The sequence below is a fragment of the Vigna angularis genome, chromosome 5 (assembly GCF_016808095.1).
Source record: "Vigna angularis cultivar LongXiaoDou No.4 chromosome 5, ASM1680809v1, whole genome shotgun sequence".
Lineage (NCBI taxonomy): Eukaryota > Viridiplantae > Streptophyta > Magnoliopsida > Fabales > Fabaceae > Vigna > Vigna angularis.
Window position 1 is genome coordinate 1,750,324 of NC_068974.1, and position 22,527 is coordinate 1,772,850.

General features: G+C 32.3%; 2 protein-coding genes and 1 long non-coding RNA gene across 3 annotated transcripts; all 3 read right to left on the bottom strand.

Annotated features, from left to right (window-relative positions):
* Positions 1-827: 827 nt before the first annotated feature.
* On the bottom strand, positions 828-3,803 carry LOC108340687 (annexin-like protein RJ4). Its single transcript, XM_017578208.2, has 6 exons — positions 3,494-3,803; positions 2,912-3,057; positions 2,598-2,813; positions 1,733-1,945; positions 1,509-1,598; positions 828-1,276 (listed from the first exon to the last, which is right to left on the bottom strand). The coding sequence occupies exons 1-6, from the start codon at positions 3,564-3,566 to the stop codon at positions 1,073-1,075; spliced, it is 942 nt and encodes a 313-aa protein (XP_017433697.1). The 5' UTR covers positions 3,567-3,803; the 3' UTR covers positions 828-1,072.
* A 10,029-nt stretch (positions 3,804-13,832) lies between these two features.
* On the bottom strand, positions 13,833-16,678 carry LOC108339623 (annexin-like protein RJ4). Its single transcript, XM_017576786.2, has 6 exons — positions 16,552-16,678; positions 16,132-16,277; positions 15,641-15,859; positions 15,110-15,322; positions 14,942-15,031; positions 13,833-14,257 (listed from the first exon to the last, which is right to left on the bottom strand). Exons 1-6 carry the CDS (start codon positions 16,622-16,624, stop codon positions 14,054-14,056), a joined length of 945 nt encoding a protein of 314 aa, XP_017432275.1. The 5' UTR covers positions 16,625-16,678; the 3' UTR covers positions 13,833-14,053.
* Positions 16,679-18,994: 2,316 nt separating this feature from the next.
* LOC128196452 (uncharacterized) lies at positions 18,995-20,375 on the bottom strand. The gene is made up of 2 exons (XR_008248752.1): positions 20,280-20,375; positions 18,995-19,192 (listed from the first exon to the last, which is right to left on the bottom strand). It is a non-coding gene; the product is annotated as an uncharacterized LOC128196452 (long non-coding RNA).
* Between the last annotated feature and the right edge of the window lie 2,152 nt (positions 20,376-22,527).

The window sequence follows — 22,527 nt, forward strand, 5'->3', positions numbered from 1 at the left end:
CATCCATTCTTACCTAACACTGGCAGTCTTATGTTTGTCCTTTTTTCATCCAAATGTGATACAAATAAGTCGATAACTGAAAATAGATGAGACAAAAAATAAATTGAAGGTCTTTGATTGAAGAGACATATGGGATGAGGAAATAGATAAATATAAAAATAAAAATAAATAGTAATAGTTCAATAAATTTCACCATTAATTAAAATTATTTTTCACTTTTCTCTTTTCATCAATTACACCATATATTTGTGTTCTTTCCCTTGCTTTTCCCTCCATTAATCTAAAAAAGGTTTCGAAATTTTAGTAGTATTTTGATGAATCATTTAGTGTACATTGGTAAAGCACCAATAATTGTACTTTATGATTAAAAGTGTTTGATGCATGATTCTTCTCTGTTTTGAACATTATCACTCATGTTTGTATATTTCATTTGTAGTTTTATACCGAGACTTTCCTTCTTTGGCTTCTTGTAGTAACTTTCTTTGCTGTCATATTCTCCTGCATAATCTACTTCGTAAGATAAATTCTAACTCCATGATGAACATGATTCATGCTCATAGAATATATAGTATCTGATTAGCCAAAATTTGGATCCAAATGTTTGCACATGAAATATTAGATTCTTAGACCCAAAACACATATACATAAATCTCTATCACAAAAAGGTATCTTATGTGTTTATATTGTTTTATCTAATGTGACACTTTGTCTGTAACTGAGATATTTTGTACCAGAATCAGTTCCATTAACAATACACATGTTTCAATGTGAAGTTTGTAGTTGAAATTAGCCACAGATCTTATCAATTTTATAGTTCAAAATGAATCTTAACAGAAAAGGGCATTCTCATGATATCTTTTATTGTTTAGTCTGTTCATAATTTATAGCCACCAAACAGCTCTCACATTACCACTCATAGAAGAAATCTATGTTCCCATGCAGAAATATACTTAACGTAAGAGAAAGGAGAAATACAAACTAAAGGAAAAGCAACACCGGAAACACCAAATTACACAAGTATGAGTTGGGGTGTTCTAAACTCATTATCACAAATGCCCTCAAAAAAAAAAACTCAGTCCTCTTTCCCCAACAGAGTGAGAAGGAACTTCTTGTAATCCCCTGAAATTTCCTTGGCAATGGCATGTTCAAGAAGAACACTGTTTCTCTTGTAGTAAACCTCTGAGACTATCTTCAGATCCTTCTCAGCCCTACTCACAACCACACGGGTGAGTGCATCCTCATCAGTTCCAACCTTCTTGATAGCATTTCTCACCACCTAACATTGGAAAAACAAAAATCAATGTGAATCATAGTAGATATTTTCATAAGGGTTTGTTGATTTTCAACATCCAAGGTGATTTCATTTTTCATGACATCAACAAATTCAAATATGTTATATGTTGTGAACTGGATAGGACTATTGTCTTGATGAAACCCAAATTTCAAGGATGGAAATACAGTGAGATTGGATAGGACTATCAGAAAAAAATTGAGTTAAAACATCAAACCTTTTCATAGTACTTAAAATGATCATTGATGGAACGGATGGTGGTGTACAATGCCTTCTCAAAATCATTAGATCCTTCATCCACCAGTTTCTGCAAACATAAGAAATATCAGATATAAGGTCATAAAGTAAAACATCTAAACTTTTACTTGTTTCTCTTATGAATGGCATATGTAGAAAACTATGATAATTTTGGAGCAATGTTAGTGTTTCCTTTTTGTGTACCTTAGAGATGGAAGTGCCATGGATCTCTCTGTAGCGGTTGAAAGTTGCAATGAGCTGAGTCTTGCTCCTTGTAGTTAAGACCCTGATGGCCTCTTCATAGGAACCCTTCTTCTCTTTCACAGCATCATGAAGAATTTCAGCCTCACTTTGTGCCAATTTTGGATTGATCTCATCACCAACATACCTGAATGAGGTCACCAACCCCACTAGAAGCTGCTCAATATCAACCACAAAAACTAAGATCATAAGCACCATAACATTCCATTTACTTATAAAGTCAGAAGCTTATACTTACATATCTACAGTGGATCAAAATCAAACTTGTGTTGCCACATGTCTATTAGAAAATCCCAAAAAACTACAAAGCAGAATTCACATCTAATCTGATATTATTTTAGAATACAAATACTTAAAAGATGTTATCAATCAAGAAATTGGTCAAAAGCTATTCTTTTCTATCTTTTCACACTTGTGTCAATTGGGAAAGTTCATCCAAAGGACAAGGGTGAATATCTGGTGTATCTGTAAAACTAGCAGTCTACACAATCAATCCTCATTGTCTTCCAAAAATAAAGTGAAGTAAAAACTGAGATCATATGCACCATAACATTCCCTTCACTTATAATTCAGAAACCTTACCTAGCTACTTCGGATCAAACCCTTGTTTCCACATGTCTAACAAAAAACCCCATCATGCAACTGAAGAAAAATTGACAGCTGATTTGGCTACTTAGCCTTCACTCTTAAATGTAATCAGATTGAAAACATTGAACAAAAAAGTGATCTCTTAAGAAATAGGTCAAAAAGATCCTTGCTTTTTCAAGATAGAGTGGATCAAACATGTATTCAATGCACAAGAACTTGCCTGGCGTATATGGCCAGTGGTATGTGCTGCAAGATCTTCTTCCAAAGAGTGCTTGTAGCGGAGGAGATAAGCACGTCTAACAGCCAAAAGCTCTTCTGGGGAGGAGATAGTGGCAATTTCCACAATGACATTGTAGTTTTTGCCACTCTTGATGGCAACATTGGCCAAAACAGCATCACGATCTGCAGGTTCAAGAATCCATCGGTACACAGCTTTCTGTTCAGTACCAGTAACACAGTACAGAGTTCAATTAGCACACAAGAATTTCAAAAGGAACACGGAAAATTAAAAACAACATTTCACATAGAAGGCACCTCAAAGTCTCCTTTGATCTCAGACTCTAAGCGTTTCACAAGATCCTCCTGATAAATTTCCTCATAAACTCTTCTGATTTGTTGCCTCTGATGAACAGTTCTATGACCCAATATTGTTATTATAAGGTTCTCATCAGTACCCCATCCTACAAAATTGAAATCAATCGATCACAGTCATTCTAAACACCCATTTCATAGATACACAGAAATACACCAGGTTCATCACTCCAACAGATTACCCTCGAATAAAAAACAGTACTTTCAAGTCAACACTGAAACTACATGTTAATCAGTATTACGATCACAGTTTTCTCATCCTACAGAGTTGAAAATCACTCAAACTCGTTCATTTTAAAGACCCTTTGCAAACATTTACACAAGTATATCAGATTCATCACCTGAGATACAAAAAATTCACTTTCTAGTTCAAACTGAAATTAAATGGTTAATCAAGATTGCAAATTTGTCGCAGATTTTCATTAGATAAACTCTTCAAAATCAACAAGGTCATGAATAAGTATGATCCAAACAACAAAGGGGATCGTTATGATGATGATGATGATGGTGGTGGTGATAAGCCACCTTCAAAAGACTTTCTGAGAGCTTCAGCATCTTCTTGGGCAGAGTGGTTGCTGGGAGCAATAAGGGTAGCCATTGATGAGTGTGTGTGTGTTTGTTTACGATGGTGTGATGAAGAAAGCTATGCCCACATACTTTCTATTTATAACAAGGTATGTAGACAAATACCTTATACATGTATACAACTTTTGCTGTAATTTTTCTTTTGGGATGAGTAAAATCTACTTAGTACCAATCCAAGCCTTGAAATCCGATAAGGTTTCTAGCTTTTTTCAGACAATAATTTATTACATTGATTTTCTTTCCCTTCTCTCTCACACTATTTTCAAACTCCAGGGCCATTTTGCCATTAAGTAATCAACTGCAGAAATAGTTTATTTATTGGTGAAAAATTTGTGCCGACCCTCTGTGATCAAATCAATGCCACATGTAAGGTTGATTGTCTGATTCAAAGAATAATAAAGCAGCATTGTAATCATGGTAATGATGTGGCACATCTAGAATTTTCTGAGATGCAATCAAGTTCTTAATTTGCTGTTACTATTGTTAGGGAAATAAAATTAATACCATTCATAATTGATTACCACCTTTTCTTAATCCTTAATTGTCCTTAATTGCAACACTTAACAAAAGGGATTACTGAAAGATCAAAATTTGAAATTATTGAATAATATTTAGAAGCATGGCATGGGTAAGAATGGAATGATTGAACAGTACAATGAATCTGGTCAAGATTATGCTTTGATTCGCAATTTTCATTCTCAAATGCAAAACAAGCTTTTGTAGATTGCTTTTATATATATATATATATATATATATATATATATATATATATATATATATATATATATATATATATATATATAATATTGTGGGAGTCCCATTTTATAAATTACTTGATATTTAAAATTAAATAAAAAAATTTATAGACAAAAGTCAATATCTTTTTCTTATTTTCTGACTGTACATAGAAAGTTAGGTGCCAAAAGAGGAAAAACTTACCCAAATATATGAAACAGAAGAGTTGTCTAATATATCTTTTTCAACAAAAGGATATATTGTACCAAATTATGTTTTAAAAAATGCTGTTGGATGCCACGAGTTTTTGTTTCATTTAATTCATCAAAATTGTTTAATTTTGCTCACAATAAAAAAAAAGCTTAAAATTCTTACAAATTCCTAAGTAATTCAAAATATAAAGTTACTCTTTTCTTCAAAGAAAACTTAATAAATTCACATAAGAAAACTTCATATATTTTAAAATTAAAGGCTAATTTTATGGGTTAAATGTGAGAACCGAGAAATTTAAAGGAAATTGAAGCAGGACAGGTGTATGCATTAGATTGGACCGTTCGGTTTTAAAATTAGTATATAAAGGAAAGTTTCAAATTTCATCCCATTCTCTGCATACACTCTCTCTCCAAAATTCTGATCTTCTCTTTTCTCCTCCTCCTCTCTAAAAATCTTCAATAATTAATCAGCTGTTCTTCGTTCAGAAGGAGTTTAGGTGATCCTTGAGCTGGATTTCTTGTCAACCAGTTAATCCAGTGATTTGAGTCACTAAGTTTCATCTTCTCTTCTTAGTGTTTCGATTTTCTGGTGCATGCAAAGGAAATTCCGTTGCATGTGTTCATCAACTTTTTCTTCTCATTTCTGATCATGTTCTCAGTCTTTTGGTTGATCCTTTCTTTTTAAATCGGTGATCTTTAAGTGTTTTTAGATTTTCTTGAAGTTCAAACAATTTTCCTAAAGGTGTCAATTCAGTCAAGAGGTAAGGGAAGTTAGTTAATTTAATTATTTGGTTGATGATGTATGAAATTGATGTTTGATGGCTTTGCATGTGTGTGAAACTGAATGATTGTGTGTTCGGTATTGTTATTGAAGACTCTTAAGTGTTGTATTCATGTTGATTGTGATTTTGCTTAATTTTTGTTCAGTGGCCGAGTGATTTTGGGAGGAAGTGTGATAGTAAAGATGGAGAATTTGTGTTAGGTGTGAGTTTGGTCTGTATACTATAAGTTGGGAAGAACAAAGGTAATTGGTAAAGTTTTGGTGTTGATCATAATCATGTAGTCATTTTGCAGAATTATGCAGTTCGTTGAGAGTCATTCTTTGACCGTTCGGCCTAAATTATAAGTGTTCGGCTTCTCATGGGCTTTACATGTTCATGATTATTCGGTTATGATTGGATAGTAGTTCTTGTGCAAAGTTCGGTCATATTGTTGTAACGCTCGGTCTCTTAGTAGTGATAGGTTTTAGGAATAGTATTCAATATCAATCTTAAGTGTTCGGACTAAGCTGTAGGTGTTTGTCTTAGGTCATAGCGCTCGGTCTTGTAATAGTATTTTGTCTAGTACTAGCGTTCGGTCTTATACTGGTACACAGTCTTGTAATGGTGTTCGGTTTTGTCATAGGTAGTGAGTTTCCGTTCAGTTTCCAGCGTTCATAGGGTGTTCGGCATTGTATGTAATTTACTTTATTGTTTGAGAATTTGTTAATTTCAACTACGCGAGTTGTTATGCAATTATAAGATATTATATTTCAATTTGGTATGAAAGAGAATTCCAAAGAGGAATGTCTTAGTGAATGTGTATTGAAGTGGTAAAGTATGAATATGGACAGTGAAATTCATGGCGTTCATCTTGAAATTCTGATGATTATAATTCTCAAGTAGAGATTGGTAATGCATTGTGTGAGAATGGTATGAGGTCCTAGCCCATAGGTTCTTGGGTGAGTTATAACGGACTAACCTCGGGTGGCAGCTGATGGTTTTTCCAGTTACTACACCACCTGGGTGCAAGAACGACCTCAAGCTACATATTCATACAATCCAGATTGTCAAGTCATTTGTTCGGTCATAGCATGTATTATCTGGTTATCTTGGTATGTTTGAAATGCTCGTATGTTGCATGCTTGTATATACTTATTTTAATTGAATGATTCATATGATTAATTAAATTACTCTAGCTTACCCTTTTGTTTTCCTTTTTGTTTGTTTTTCGTTCGGTAATTTTTCTTTGCGATGATCACCTTTTGGGTGTGAGCAGAGGGGGAAGAGTGTTCGTTGGAGCTGGCGTTGGATGACGAAAACCCTGCTGTTTAGATTATGATCGTTCGGTCATGTAATTGTTTATAGCTTTGTGTGAATCGTTCGATCACAACTCTAACTTTGTAATAATCGTTCGATTGTGTACATAGTTTTGTATTGGTATAGTAATTTTGTAAAGTTTTAAATTTTATGGTTATTTTGTAATAACTATAAGGTTAACTTTATTTCCAGTAACTGTCCTATTGTATTATTATATGATAACTCATTTATATAGTTTTATGTTATATTTTTGGGATGTTACATTAAATACTATTAGGTTTAAATACTATTAGGTTTAAATCCTCGGTTGGTCCTTATTTTTGTATGGTAATCTGAGTTGGGTCCTCATTTTTGCAACTGTCTCAATTGGGTCATATTTTTTATAAAAATGAGTCAATTTTACCCTAACCGTTAGATGCTCTCAGACGGCATTAAGTTTATTAAAATTGAATGGGTGATGTATTTTAAATCATCAAATCCACCTCCAAATTCATTCAAATAAACAACTCTAATTGTAAACAAATAAATCATTAAAATTATCTTCAAATCCTCTTAAATCCTCTCAATTATTCTCTCCTAAATTCCTTCAAGTAAACAAAGCCATAAGGAAATGAAAAGAAAAACGGTTACACTCATTGATTGTAAAACTTGTCACATGGTAGGTACTCTAATTAAGAATGTTTTGGTTTGTTCAACTTGTTCGAATTTTCAAGAAACTTTGTAGTTAATTTAAACACCTGTTTATTTTATTTTTTCATTTAATCATATTTTTCATTTTGGATTAATTGTTTTCTCACATGAGTTGTTTAAATCGAAGATCAGTGTATCAGACATTATTATAAAGGAGAAAAACAATGTAAAATCAACTTAATATGAAACGTTACTATATTTAAAAAGAGAAAAAATAAATCTTCTTTTCATAATGATTAATTCATAAGATGGAATCTTGAGCTGTCTGTTTTGATTTTCTTTTTACTTTCTATAAACTGCTTTTTACTGGGGCCTCCTCCATATTCAAGAAGACACTTTGTCGACAAATTAATTAGCTTAGTTGATTAATTAAGAAGACACTTCAATTGAATAATAACATGTGAGAAACTTAATTATTTAGTGCAGGATGAAATTATACAAATCATATCATGGTCCTTTGAGAGGATTATTTGAAAGATATAATATCAATAAAATATTATTGTAATAATTAATATATAGTAAAAGAATATAGTTTATATAATTGCAACACGGTATAAAATCTGTATAAATGTTTTTTTTTTTACAAAATACGAAAATTGTTATAATTAGTTTTTGAATGTTTTACATCTTGTTTTGTAAAGAGATACTTTTATTCATTTATATTCTTTTTATATCTATAAATAAGTGTTTTTTTTCTATAGAGTGACAATAACTATTCTTTCACTTTCGTTTATTATTTTTTCTTATTTTTATCTTCCATCCTTTTGTACGGACTATAAGATTTGCATATATATACTGTGGAAAAAGTCTATAAAAAATTATATTAACTTTTTAATTTTTATTTTTATGTGAGATTTATATTTTTATTATATTTTTCAATATTCCAATACAACCACCATCAAAAGTTAGATGAAAAGTAATAAAGCAAAGCTGTATGGAAAAAATTGGAGAAAAAAAATGGAAAATACCTTGGAAGGACTTGTGAAGAGGCTGAGAATCTTGAGCAGGTGAAGTTATTAAGAATGAAAAATCAAGAGTAGCCATTGTAGATCACCAGATTTGGTTCTGTTTGTGATTAATTTAAAGTTAAAAAAGAAGATTGTGTTAATGGATTTGTTAACTATGGTTAAGGGTGATGGTGATGTATGATTTGTAGGTATATGGTAGTTTTGGAATTAATATCATGCTTTTGAAATTTGAGTGTGTTACTTTTTATGAGTAAATTAGTTATTGTATGCGTTAAAGAATAGCTATATATATTCAAAACTTCTATTAGTCAAGTCTATTGAAATTGTTATGTCATTTCTATTAAATTATAGTTAAACCATCTACAAATATTTCATCTCAAAACGTTTATTCTTAAGCATAACATATTCTATTATAAATCTTACGATGATATAAATATATAAATATATATACATAAATTATGATATTGGAATAATTATAAAATAATTGTCATTTTTAGTTAAGTCATGCATATTCAACATAACTTTTCCTAGTAAAATTGTGAGAAGAAGTTCATCTGTACATGAGTTTGTTAAAATACACAACTCCACTGAAGTTGTGATTTATAAAGACGACTTTCAACTCTTTTTTGAAAATTAAAAATTGTATTTTTTTTTATAATTTGTCCACTATTGTAATTTACGTATAAAAATATACCATTTTTGCAAAAAAGAAATTCTCTTTTACAATAACATGCAAAATAAAGAAATAAAAAAAGAAAGAAAATATACCACATATTTTTATACTAATTTATTTGATCGCAGTATAGTTTCACAAAATACAACAAAATCATTATTTGGATTCTTAATCAATATTGATTATCCTTTTGAGCTTTGTTTATGTAACATCCCAAAAATTTACCCTTTAAAATTCAAAATTTGATATATTGTAATAATATATTTACGGTAATACCCCGTAACCTCATACATAAATCTATACAAAAGTTTTATGCTCAGACTTTAACGGAAACTATAACATTGAATTCCTCTAATTTGTTCCTCCATCTCTTCCTTCATCTGCACAGGATCACGTGACGATTCTTCGTTTGCTCCCGTATAACAAAAACGTTATACGATCATCGCAAAAATATGATTTTCCGGCACAAACAAACAAGTAAGGGTGAGCTAACATGCAACACAACAATTATAAAACATGAATAATTACTTTGATAAAAACATCATATAATATTTAGGTCAGACTTTCTCATATACCATCATACCACAATTCCTACTAGACACTCATCCAGATGATACGTTAATGAGCGGTCACGGGAGGTTATGCACTTGTAATGACTTCTACTTTTTCTTACAAATACACTTCCAAAATACTTCATACCATTCACAAGGTTAGTCCCCTCACTATGTCCAAAACCGGCACATAGACCAGGACCTCCTGCTCCTCTCACCACATAATTCATCCTTCTCTACTTGAGACTGGATGATTATTAGAGTATCAGGATAACCTCCAACTACGGGACCCTCAACATCAACATATACACTAATACTATGATATTGCAGAATCTCATCATGAGATTCATACCATACTCATATTCCTCAACTCATATTATATCATCACACAATCTCCCCATAATACACATATCATGATCAGAGACATAATTTCATATCAACATCATAAAATACATTCATCACAGTAATTTTATCATATCTCATGCATTCACACAATTTACCTCAGAGTATATATTCCAAACATTAGTACACAGTTTAATTCAAACTCAGAATCCAACACCATTTGAAAAATATTTGAATGAGCACTATTCACTAAACTCATTTGAACGAACGCTAAAGGACGAACGCTACTGGACGAACGCTAGTGGGCGAACGCTAACTAACCGAACGCTATTTGGTTGAATACTATTTGAACGAACGCTGGAGATCATGTACTGAGCCGAACACTAAAACTTAGCCGAACACTGTCAGATCAAACCATCCTAGGCCGAACGCTCAAAAACGAACACCATAATCAATTAAACCCTAGTCGGACGAACGCTAAATCTGAACACCTCACTCACATTGGATACTACACGAACGAACGTTAAGATCGATTTCCTAGGCGCGACACTAAAACACCAAAAGTTATTAGACCGAACACTCTATGAACGAACGCGACGATTGAGCACTAAGACTTCACTGTTTGAACGAACGTTCAAGTTCAACCTCATCAAGAAAGAACGCTGTCCATGTCGAACACTATCTGACGACAAACATCATCGAGACCGGACGCTATTAATATCATTCCCTTAAACCGAACGCTCTCCAGACAAGGACGAACGCAGGACGAACGCTCTCCAGACAAGGACGAGCGCTAAATGCCTAAGCCTAAACATGATTAAGACCGAACGCTACTACCAAGAACGAACGCTAACTACCAACATATTTTTTGAACACCATTTGACTGATCACTATTTGCGCGAACGCTAGAAAATCACTAATACACTAAGGCCGAGCGTACCCTAATACATCAAAACCGAACGTCCAAGATTCAAACTTAAGAATAACAGCTTAAGGATGAACGCTCACTAACACAATTAAACCAAGGTCGAACGTTACACTCAAAATGAAGGACGAATGCTAACGCTCGCCTCATACGAAATCGAACGTTCAATATAACACTTATGAACGAACGCTCAAAATGACAATTATGGACGAACGCCCAATATAACCCTTATGGACAAACGCCCAATATAACACTTATGGACGAACGCTCACTATAGCACTTAAGGACGAACGCTCACTATAACACTTAAGGACAAACGCTCACAATAACACTTAAGGATGAACGCTCACTATAGCACTTAAGGACGAACGCTCACTATAACACTTAAGGACGAACGCTCACAATAACACTTAAGGACGAACGCTCACTATAGCACTTAAGGACGAATGCTCACAATAACACTTAAGGACGAACGCTCACAATAACACTTATGGACGAACGCTCACTATAACACTTAAGGACGAACGCTCAAAATAACTCTTAGGACGAACGCTCACTATAACACTTAAGGACGAACGCTCAAAATAACTCTAAGGACGAACGCTCACTATAACAATTAAGGACGAACGCTCAAAATAACTCTTAGGACGAACGCTCACTATAACAATTAAGGACGAACGCTCAAAATAACTCTTAGGACGAACGCTCACTATAACAATTAAGGACGAACGCTCAAAATAACTCTTAGGACGAACGCTCACTATAACAATTAAGGACGAACGCTTAAAGACATTAATTCACAATACGATTTGGACGAGCGTCTAATATAGTACTATCTTTACCTAAGGACAAACGCTAATACTCGCTAGCTTTAAATGACCGAACATTCCAAACTGGCTGACATTAGTCGAGCACTATACGGACGAACGTTCTATGTTGTTTGATTCGGGCGGACGCTCAGAACAATTAACGAACGTTCAAAATTTGGCTGACCACTATTTGGTCGAGCACTGTTGGAACGAACGTCCAATTTTGATTCACCAAAATTGGACGTACGCGCGTTCTGCAGAAATTCTGCAGAAACGCACCAGAGTCCAGAAACCCAGAAAACCTCCATCTTCATCTCCTTCTTCCCAATTTTTACCCAGATTTACAGCAACCACAACATATCTCAAAAATTAAGGAAAATAAATCAAACTCCCCTTACCTCTTGAAGACTTCCTTTGTAAAATTAGTGATCTAACTCCTCCCAGACGTGCAGCTCCAGATCTCCTTGCAACCTCAACAGTTCTTCACTTTCTCTTCCAGTTCTTGTTGCAAGGACTCTCCTCTCACCAGACGCCCAACCCAAATCCTCCTCTCAGCCCTTCAGAAGTTGGTAAAGCTTACCTTGGGTGCCCTTTAGACGGCTGGAAACGGGAGAAGGGTTCCCTCCCTCTGCTGCTCTCTCTCTTTCTCTCCCTCTCACATGCCAATAATCAGAACCTCTCCCCCCCCCCCCCACCTTGCTAAGCTCCCTGCAATCAGCACCTCCAATAATTATACCCCAATAATGAAAAAGGTGGGTAACCACCATGTCCCCACCATTCCTAAAATGCCGGTCCTTACAGTTTAAACTTGTAGTCAATTCAATACTCTTTTATTGATGTAAAGTTTTTACACGTTATTAGATAATTTTCAAAGTTAATCAATGAAATGTTTTTATGGTAGACTAATATTATTTAGTTAGAGATTGATAATATTGTAAAACTTGTATTTTTTTTGTCTTACAATTTCAAAAGTTACTTTAAAATCTAATTAAGCTGATAAAAAAAAGTGAGAAGGTTTGAGGAAAAAAATCTAATTGATGTAATGGATACAATTTTTTTTATTTGTTCCTTTTATTTTAATTATATTCTATTATTTATTTACCTTTATACTTAAATATTCTCAAATATGCGAAGAAAATTACACTACATAAATTATCTTCAAATTGTGTTTATTATCTGTTTTTTATTTTGTGTTTTTTCTTTAATTTTAAACCGTACATTCCACAACTTTTCATTTGCAGATCCAAATACTCATATATAAAAAATTAATAAATTTATTAACAACTTTTTCAACGCAAATTTAAATCAATCATAAGTTATTTTTCACTGTAAATATAAAAAATTAAAGAAAATTCTTACAAATTACAAACTATACAAAAAGTACCTATATTGGAAAAGGGCCTAAGTATATATCCTAACTTCCTAACCATGTAGTGAAGGAGTTTTCAACTTTTTCTATGCTTCTGCTGTAAACTCAAGTATATAGAAAAAAAAAATAATAATTAGCATTTATTCTTATTTATTGCATCCCACAGTCAAAACGACCCTTCTGGTGCTGACGTTTCCAAAGATACTCTATAGCATAAAGATTGGGTTTTTGTAATAGTATCAATTGATTTTTTTTTTTTTGTTGCTAAAAATGTCATTTAAAATAAATATAAATACCAAAACATCTTTTAATCAATTTGGATATGATAATTTAAAATTTAAATAGAAAATGCAAGGAAATAATATAGCATACAATAAGTAATAATGTAAATTTATTAAAAATTACAATATCTTATATCTAATTTAAAAAATAATAATAATACTGTATATTGAAAATAGAGAAAATAACTATAAAGAGAATTTTTAAAAGAGAAATTATTATTTTTTTCTTACAATATCTTTCTATCTAATTTAAAAATAATAATAATACTGTATATTGAAAATAGAGAAAATAAATATAAAGAGATTTTTAAAAGAGATTTTTTTTTTCTCAAGTACTAAAATAATAAAATAAAATTTGGTGTATTTTTGACAAGTCATTGATAAAGTAAAAAGAAAAAAAAAGTCACCAGCACAAAAGTTAATATACATTAAAGTGAAGTACCAAAATAGCTCAGCATTTTTATGTCATATTTAGTTTTTTGAATTTTGAAAATAATCAGGTAAATACAATTAAAAGTTTTAAAAAATGTAATATTTACATATGAAATGGCAATACAGGAGTTTGTGTCTAAACTAAACAAAAAGTGTTCATATCATTTCCTTATATTTATTCAAAAAAATAGAGAGAAAAAAATGCATGAGTGTGTTGAAAAAGAGATTGGCATAAGTTTCTCAAAATTTATTGTAGTGCTCAAACATCACAAACAGAGATCTTACAGAAGTTTCATTCTCTCACAACAAATACAACAGATACATAACTGATAAAAGCGCACTCAGAATTGAGAAATTATCCAAATCATGCACAAGAAACCAACAACATAAACAGATACAAGAAATGTTCCAATGTTGTTGTCTAGTGCAATCACTTCAAACATCCTTCCCCAACAAAGTGAGGATGAATTTCTTGTAGTCCCCTGAGATTTCCTTGGCCACTGCATCCTCAAGATGAACACTGTTTCTCTTGTAATAGAGCTCTGCAATGTTCCTCAGGTCCTTCTCTGCTCTTGAAACCACCACACGGGTCAGTGCATCCTCATCAGTTCCAACCCTTTTGATTGCATTGCGCAGAACCTACATATCATGGTAAAATAGATGAGAGTAAATCAGTGTATGATAAATTTTTAGAAAACATCATAACTGTTTGGAAAAAATCTAATTTTGAGTTATTTATCATGCAAAATTAGACACATAACTTAGGTAGTGTTGGTGTTATTTTTCTGTCAGAATTGGAGGTTGACTTTGGTAACATATACATATTACTGACATGAACTATAGTAAGCAAAACTTGAATACACTACTATAAAGTAATGTTGCTATCGCTGTTGCTTTTCTGTCAGAACCATAACCAAGATGAAACTCCAGTTTTGATTGGAGAACAAACCCTTGTGACATCTAGTTTTGTTATTTATATTCAAATCTAAACATAAATGAATAGTAAGATGTTGGTTATTCATTGAAGTCCTCACACGAAGCACAAATGCAGAAGACTTTGAAATATGAACCATAACAAAAGCTTTTAAAAGTAAATTTTAAGCTTAACTCAATATCTGATTCATAAAATAAGATTTACACCTAGTTTTATTATTTGATTGATGTGAGATTTCTAACAATACATCGTATACCCAATTGAAGTTTAGGATTGCTGAGATTCAAGATTTCAAGTAAAACAAAGTAAAATTGCAAGCAAGCAAATAACATGGTTGTTTTAAAATGATGAACGATATACTTAATGCAGGTATAAAGTGGGAATCTGACCTTTTCATAGTACTTTTTGTGGTCATTGATACATCTAATAGCAGTGTGCAATGCCTTCCTGAAATCATCAGATGCATCATCTAACAATTTCTGTAACAAGTACGTAATGTTAACTATTTATCCAAAGATGTATTGATCAAGGAAGAGAGAAAAGTGTTTGTATAGTACCTTAGTTATGGAAGCGCCATGATCATCTCTGTAGCGGTTGAAAGTTGCCAGAAGTTGAGTCTTGCTCCTTGTGGTAAGGATCCTAATGGCTTCTTCATGGTTTCCCTTTTTCTCTTTGATAGATGAATGAAGAATATCAGATTCAGTTTTTGCCAATCTTGCATTGATCTCATCACCACCATACCTATATGAGGTCACCAACCCAACCAACAGCTGCATAAAGCCAACCAACCACAAACTCAACAGTCAAAACCATCAGCATGCACCTAACATTTTATTAAGCATGTACTTTTGACCACCAAACTTTTAAAAATGGTCCTAAAGAGAGTTTTTTCTGTTTCCACTGTCACTGCAATTGTGATCTAATGAGTCATATTTGATTGCTATCAGAGTTTTAAAATACAGTCAGCAGCTGTAATTTCAGTCACAGTAACTCAGAAAGAGAAGAATGTTTAATACAATCCTTTAATATTAAAGTATTACCAGGTTGAAATAACATAGGATCTCCTACAGTATAAAAAGATTATTCACCTGACGAAGATCACCAGAGGTATTAGCAGCTACATCTTCTTCCAAAGATCGTTTGTAACGGTGGTGATAGGCACGTCTAGCTGCCAAAAGTTCTTCAGATGAAAGCACACAAGCAATCTCCACAATCACATGATAGCCCTTGCTGCCATCCTTGATTGCCACATTGGCCAAAACAGCATCACGATCTGCAGGTTCCAGCATCCAACGATACACTGATCTCTGTTTTATTGTTTTGTTCAGACCCCATGATTCAAAATCATTAGTACTCTTGAGGCTATACTTCACAAAATCATGTGATGTTTACTAAATTATGTTTTAGATCCCTCCATTTTCAGTCAAAACTAGTTTTCTCTCAATATGTTCAAACAAAACCGTGATTTCAATCATCCAATTTTTTCTGTAATTGCAAAGCCATGACTCAAACAAAACTCCATTCTGATTACATTTTATCATAATTCTTCTTACAAAAACCATGTTTTTACAATGGTTACCTCAAAGTCACCAGTTAGTTCAGACTCTAGGCGTTTGACAAGGTCTTCTTGGTACATTTCTTCATAAAGCTTTCTGATTTGTTGCCTCTGATAAACATTTCTGTGACCCAATATTGCAATAACAGTTTTCTCATCAGTCCCCCATCCTGCACAGTTCAAAACCATAGATATTAAATACTGTATTTGCCAACAGTTACACCATATTGATGATCAAGCTATTTCTTACACTTATATTTATATTGAATTTTTGTCAAAAATGGTGGAAGGATTGAGGCACATATATTTTCCATCACAGAATCAGTATTCTTGATGGATTTTCATCATGGCAAGAAAACCATAACAAACTGGTAAATCAGAAAACTTTTTTTTTTAAAATTTAAGGAAAATGGGAAGATAAATTATGCACACATATATATGAACCTTTGAAAGCATTGTGAAGAGCCTCTGCATCTGCACCAGGTGAAAAAGTGATGGGAGCAATGAGGGTAGCCATTGTTGATTATGATTTTCTCAGAAAGGTGTTTGGTATGTTTGATAGAGTTTGGTTTCCAACTCTTGTATTTATAGCATAATTAATACAATATATAGCTGTGAACTCTGATTTTTACGGTGTCCAATTTTATTTTATTTTATTTTATTTTATTTTATTTTCAGTGACAACATCATTAATTCAAATTATTAATCTCCCAGAAAAGTTTACCTATTTCTGTTAAAAATGTACAAAATATACCAGATAAGTTTGTTTTAGAACAATGACAAGAGACTGTCACTGTCTATATGAAGCTTCTTATGATACAATGAATAACCTATAGCTACACGGCTATGTACTGTGCTTTTACATAGTCTAATTTGCTAAAGAGCAATGCCATAATCTTCAATTGTGCTGTCTTTTTTGACCTTATAGCAATGGGAAATTGAAGAATCATGTTGCAACATTATTCCAATTTATTGGTATTAAGTACCACACCAATTTGTTGAAATATGGGATGGAACATAAATTTCTTGTACTTTAAAATTGTAAAAAAAAGAAAAAAAATTGAAATTCTTTAAATTTCATTAAAAAGGTCAAAAAACTTATTACATTATATTTTATTCCCTTTAATTATATTTATCTCTTCTATTTTAAATGTTTTTTTTATCACAAATCCTAAAATTATTCTTTTTTAAATCATCATATTTGTAAAATTTCACACAATCTCTGTCGTCTTTATATACATATCTAAATTCAAAGAAGACAACTACTCTTTTTTTTCTGGTTTCATTTTAATGTAAGCAAAAGATTTTTGTTGAATATGATGAATGATACCTTTGACAGCCTTCTGTAGAGCCTCAGCGTCTTCAAGTGTTGATGTGTGATTGGGAACAAAAAGGGTAGCCATAGAAGCTTTCAAAATTGAGCTCTTGATTTCTGCACTCTGAAATTGACAAAGAACTATACTGAACTATGTGTGATGTTAGAGTCCCAAATGAATTAACATTTATATTTGCGTTTGATTCCTAGTTGTTATCGCCTTAACATGGTCATTAATTAAATCTCAACGTTATTTTTCATGAGATAATTATTTATTAATTAAGTGCATTAAATATTAAGTAATTAATAGCACTCTTTGTCATTAAGAAACAGATTTTAAACTTTAGAAACTGTCATTAAACGGTGCAAAGAAACCTAAAGTAAAATTTGATTATTTTCTATAACTGGCATGACTTGCAATCCATCAAAAGACAAGGAACAGTGATGTGTTTGGGAGTGGTTTGGTCGGATATTTTGTTATGCACATATTTAGATCAACTTCACTCTTAGAATATCCAACATAAAGAAAATGAATGTAATTACCATCTCAACATAAAGAAAATTAATAATAAGAATCAATAATATATAACAGAAATTGAAAAGTATTCACTAATATTTATTAATAATATTATTGCTTTACAAATTTTAGTAAATTAATAAGACATACTCTCATAGTGAGATCGATTTTCATTCATTTTGAAGATTGAAATTGAATGTCGGCATGAACTAGCAAACAAATTTCAAAAAATAAACTTGAATTATTTTAGGTCTCAACGAACAATCAACAATCCTCCACCTTTTGATGTGAAAATGAAGGTCATGTTACGTTAGAAAGTGAAAGTCCATTTCTATGAATACTTTACACAGAGTTTGTACTTTTCATATGAACACGAGGCACGCAGATAGAGCGAGGGAACACTTTCTAACTTATATTATATTAAGGAAACATATATCCTAATAAGTTGGTAGGTTCGCACTCTTTTATGTTAAAAAATATAATTTTAAAAATAGAATATAGATAACTCGAGGAGCAGCGTTGTTACTTTTTGATTTGAAGAGTTAGGTTGATTTTCTTTTTATTGAAGAAACTTCAGGGTTATATATTTCAATTTAATAAAAACAATTTATCTAGTAAAAAATATACTAAAAACAGTTATAAAAATGTAAGAGGTTCGGTTTACGAGGTTGAAGTTAAATATGTTTCTATAAAATATGTAATCTCTAAATTTAGGTTAATGTTTTATTTTCAATTCTTTATTCGGTTCCGTCTGATTGGATATTAATTGCAAAAAAAATATTTTGATGATAAAATTAGTGTTTATTTGAATGCTCTAATACTAAATATGTAGTAAAAAGTAACCAACTACTTCATATAAAACTTGTATTTATAGGTTTTAAAATAGTTTTTTTATTATTATTGACCTAATTATGTCTAAACAATATTAATTTCACTTAGAATTGATGTAATTATTCTTAATACTAACTCTATCTGTGACGTCCCAAAATATATATTGAAAGCATATATAATAAAGACGTCATAATTTATTAATATAGGAAAGTAGTCAAGAGTAATTTAAGGATTACAATCATCCTTAGAATAGCATGGAATTGAAAACTTAGAGTATTAGGGTTTCTCCCTAGAAATTACATAGAATTTAAAGCTTTAAACGTACAAAAGTTCATCAAAGCTAACTAATAAAAGCTAGCGAATCTAAGCTGCAGCATTGTCTTCCCCATCAAGTACTGTTTCCAACGTATCCTCCTTGCCATCTGCTCCCGTATAACGAATTATACGATCATCGCACATACCCAAACACAAACAAGTAGGGTAAGCTAACATGCAACCAATCATTTATAAAACATGCATGCAAACCTCATATAATAATTATGTCAGACATACTCATACCATCATACAACAATCACATCATACATACTCATCTATTACTTTGATACACATGATAAAATGACATCACAAGACTTGTTACTTTATACCCTGACTCGTCCGGACTAGAATGATTACCGAGCTATGGCGGGTCTTGCACTCGTGGTGGCTTTTTGAAACTTGGGCACTATCGCCCGACAATACCGCCTTATGAAACTTGGGCACTACCGCCTGGCCACAGTCACGAGGTTAATCCGTTATCACTCACCTTGGATCATATGGAAGCACCCAAGACTAGGACCTCCTGCTACTCCTCACCACATGGTTCAATCCTCTCTACATGAGAAGAAAGACCATTGGAGTTTCAAGATGACCCCCAAAACTGAGCTACCATGCAATCATTTTATACACCCCCAAATCACCACCATGTATCCTCTCCTTGAGGATCATGGAATTTCGTATATGAACCATACTGTCACTTTGAAACTTAACCCAAGACATGAATAACCAGATACTATCATATTATCACAGTGAATCCAACATATCACATAAATTCACATATCACATCATTATAATTCACAATCATGTTCAGATGCATAAATTCAAATGTAATAAAATCCAATCATTTTAGAAATCATACAAACTGAATATATCACAAAATAAATTAACAGTACATAATCTGTTCAATAGGATTTAAGTTAAAAACTTGTCGGTAGACTTCCAGGAAAGAGAGGTGCGTCACAATGGACAACTTAAGTACCAAATCTTTTCTTAGCCAAAGCGTTCCTCAACTAGTTTTTAACAAATTTCTTATTTACAGATTCAAAACAACAACATATAATATTTACACCGAATTTCAATATAGATAAACATACAGTAAGCATTAACAATATTCACACATAATTTCAAGACATGAATAGTAATAAAACAGTACTAAATCATAATATAAAAGCTTAGAAAAGTTAGATCCCCTACCTCTATTCCAGACTTAATCTCTTGCTCCGAATTTGTTTCCCCGAAAACTCTTCAGAACCTCTACTCTTCTTGCAACTAAAATTTTCTCCCTAACTTTTTCTTCTATATTTCTCAAGCTCTCACTTGATTCCTCTTTTCTTGGTGTAGAATACCCTTCCCTCCCATGGCTATTTATAGGTAAAAAAATTTACTATTCATTAATTATTTTAATATTATTTATTATTTTAATATTATTTAAACATAATATTTTAATTAGCCACTTGATTAAATCTGAACCTAATTCCATCCATGCTAAGGAATCCTAATTTCTTCCATGCTAAGAAATTCTTAATTTTTTTTTACTATTCACTATTCACTTTTTACTATTCACTATTCACTTTTTACTATTCAATTTTCTAAAAAAATTCTAAATAAGTTATCAAAATTTTGAAGCTCTCCTTCTAGAATTACTATAATTTTATATCCAAAATTTACATTTTTTTCTATCCATTAAAATTATTATTACTAATAAAATGCTAAAATTTACTATTATAAATATTTTTCATGAGTCTTACACTATCCATAATTCAACTATAATAAACTAATTATTTCATATGAGACCAAAAGGCTTGTTGACTACTCGGTTCGTAATTGAACTGAGGATCATATTATATATAACGATTTTTATTTTATTTTAATAAAACATATGAAATAGATATAATTAAATTAAATTTATATTTAAGTTTTAAGTATTGATTTGCATTTAAGTAGGGATAGTATGCAAAACAAATGTGGAATATATGATTAAGGTTAGGGTGACAAAATGGACCTAGAGGTTGGGTTCGATTTTTTAAATCGTCAGTTTTTTCTTATTCATCTCATCTGATTTGCCAAATTAATGGATCATTCAATTTTTTTATTATAAAATGTTGAATCCAGTCCTTTTCGCTCACGCCTTTAAAAACGGTGCAAATACCACGCATCTCATAAGCACGTGGCACACGTTAATAGGTGGACTTAAATGATTTTTTAATTTTAAAAAAAAAAAGTCTCTGCCACGTCATCATCACCATCTCTAGACAAATCCTAATTTCTCTCCAAGAAACCCTAGTTGTCGCACCATCCAGCGCCGTCACCGCCATCCTCGCCGGCAGCCGTCCTCTCCATCACCAAAGCGTCTTCTCCTTTCTGTTGCACCTCCATCACCTTCGCATCTCACCTTCGTTCTCGTGCCACCACCCAACGCAATCCCTTGCTATGTTGCGACCACCAATCTTCACCATTTTCACCCTCGCACAAGCCAAATCGTCGTCGCGCCAACAACACTGCAGTCCAATCTCCACCATAGAATCGTCCACCACTAACCACCAGCCAAATCGCCAGCTGTTGTAGATCGCGAATCGCCACTCTTCTCCACCACTAATCGCGCCGCTACTTGCCTCCACTACAACCACAATCAGACCTGCAAACAAATCGTTGAGACCTAGGGTTTCTCGCGTTCTCGTCGCATAGCTTTGGTGGTGGCGTGTGATGCGTTGGAGAGGACGATTGCCAACGAGGATGGCGGTGACGGTGCTGGATGGTGTGGCGGCTAGGGTTTCTTGGAGAGAAATTAGGGTTTGTTTGGAGATGGTGATGATGACGTGACAGAGACTTTTTTATTTTAAATTAAAAAATCATTTAAGTCTACCTATTAACGTGTGTCACGTGCTTATGAGATACCACTGTGGCGTTTGCACCGTTATGTTTTTAACGGTGTGAGCGGAAAAGACCAGATTAAACAACAAAATATGGGGTCTTACTGAACTTTTTAAAAAAAAGTAAGATTATTTTGAGACAAACCCCTAAAAGTAGGGACCAAATGATGTATTAAACCAATAATATATTATAAGTTAAATTATTAATATTTAAAATTAAATTTCAGTTATTGATTATAATAAAATAATTTAACATATAAAATAATAATTATGATTTATTCATTAAAGACATTAATTAATCTATATCACAACTTAAAAAAACTTACAATATGCTTTTAATATATGTACATATAAAATTTTAAAAGGAAAAAAGTAACATACAAGATTGAATGATAATTAAGTTTGAGTTTATATATTATTCTCTTTATGTTTATATAAAAAATAGTTGGCATATGAATGTACAAGTTTGTCTTTTAACAAAATAAGTTACAATTTTATACTCACCCTCTTACGTTGAATCAACTCGCTGGGCTCTATTTTTGAACAGTCAAAGACAAAGCGAACTAAAACAG

Bases quoted from the DNA above. Each gene is read 5' to 3' on its own strand.
- LOC108340687 (XM_017578208.2), bottom strand. From the start codon at position 3,566: ATGGCTACCCTTATTGCTCCCAGCAACCACTCTGCCCAAGAAGATGCT. The intron at 1,946-2,597 runs GCAAGTTCTTGT...GATATTGAGCAG, and splicing joins CCACTGGCCATATACGCCAG to CTTCTAGTGGGGTTGGTGAC. The intron at 1,599-1,732 runs GTACACAAAAAG...TTATGTTTGCAG, and splicing joins ATGGCACTTCCATCTCTAAG to AAACTGGTGGATGAAGGATC.
- LOC108339623 (XM_017576786.2), bottom strand. From the start codon at position 16,624: ATGGCTACCCTCATTGCTCCCATCACTTTTTCACCTGGTGCAGATGCA. The intron at 16,278-16,551 runs GTTCATATATAT...TGAACTGTGCAG, and splicing joins TCTTCACAATGCTTTCAAAG to GATGGGGGACTGATGAGAAA. The intron at 15,032-15,109 runs GTACTATACAAA...TACTTGTTACAG, and splicing joins ATGGCGCTTCCATAACTAAG to AAATTGTTAGATGATGCATC.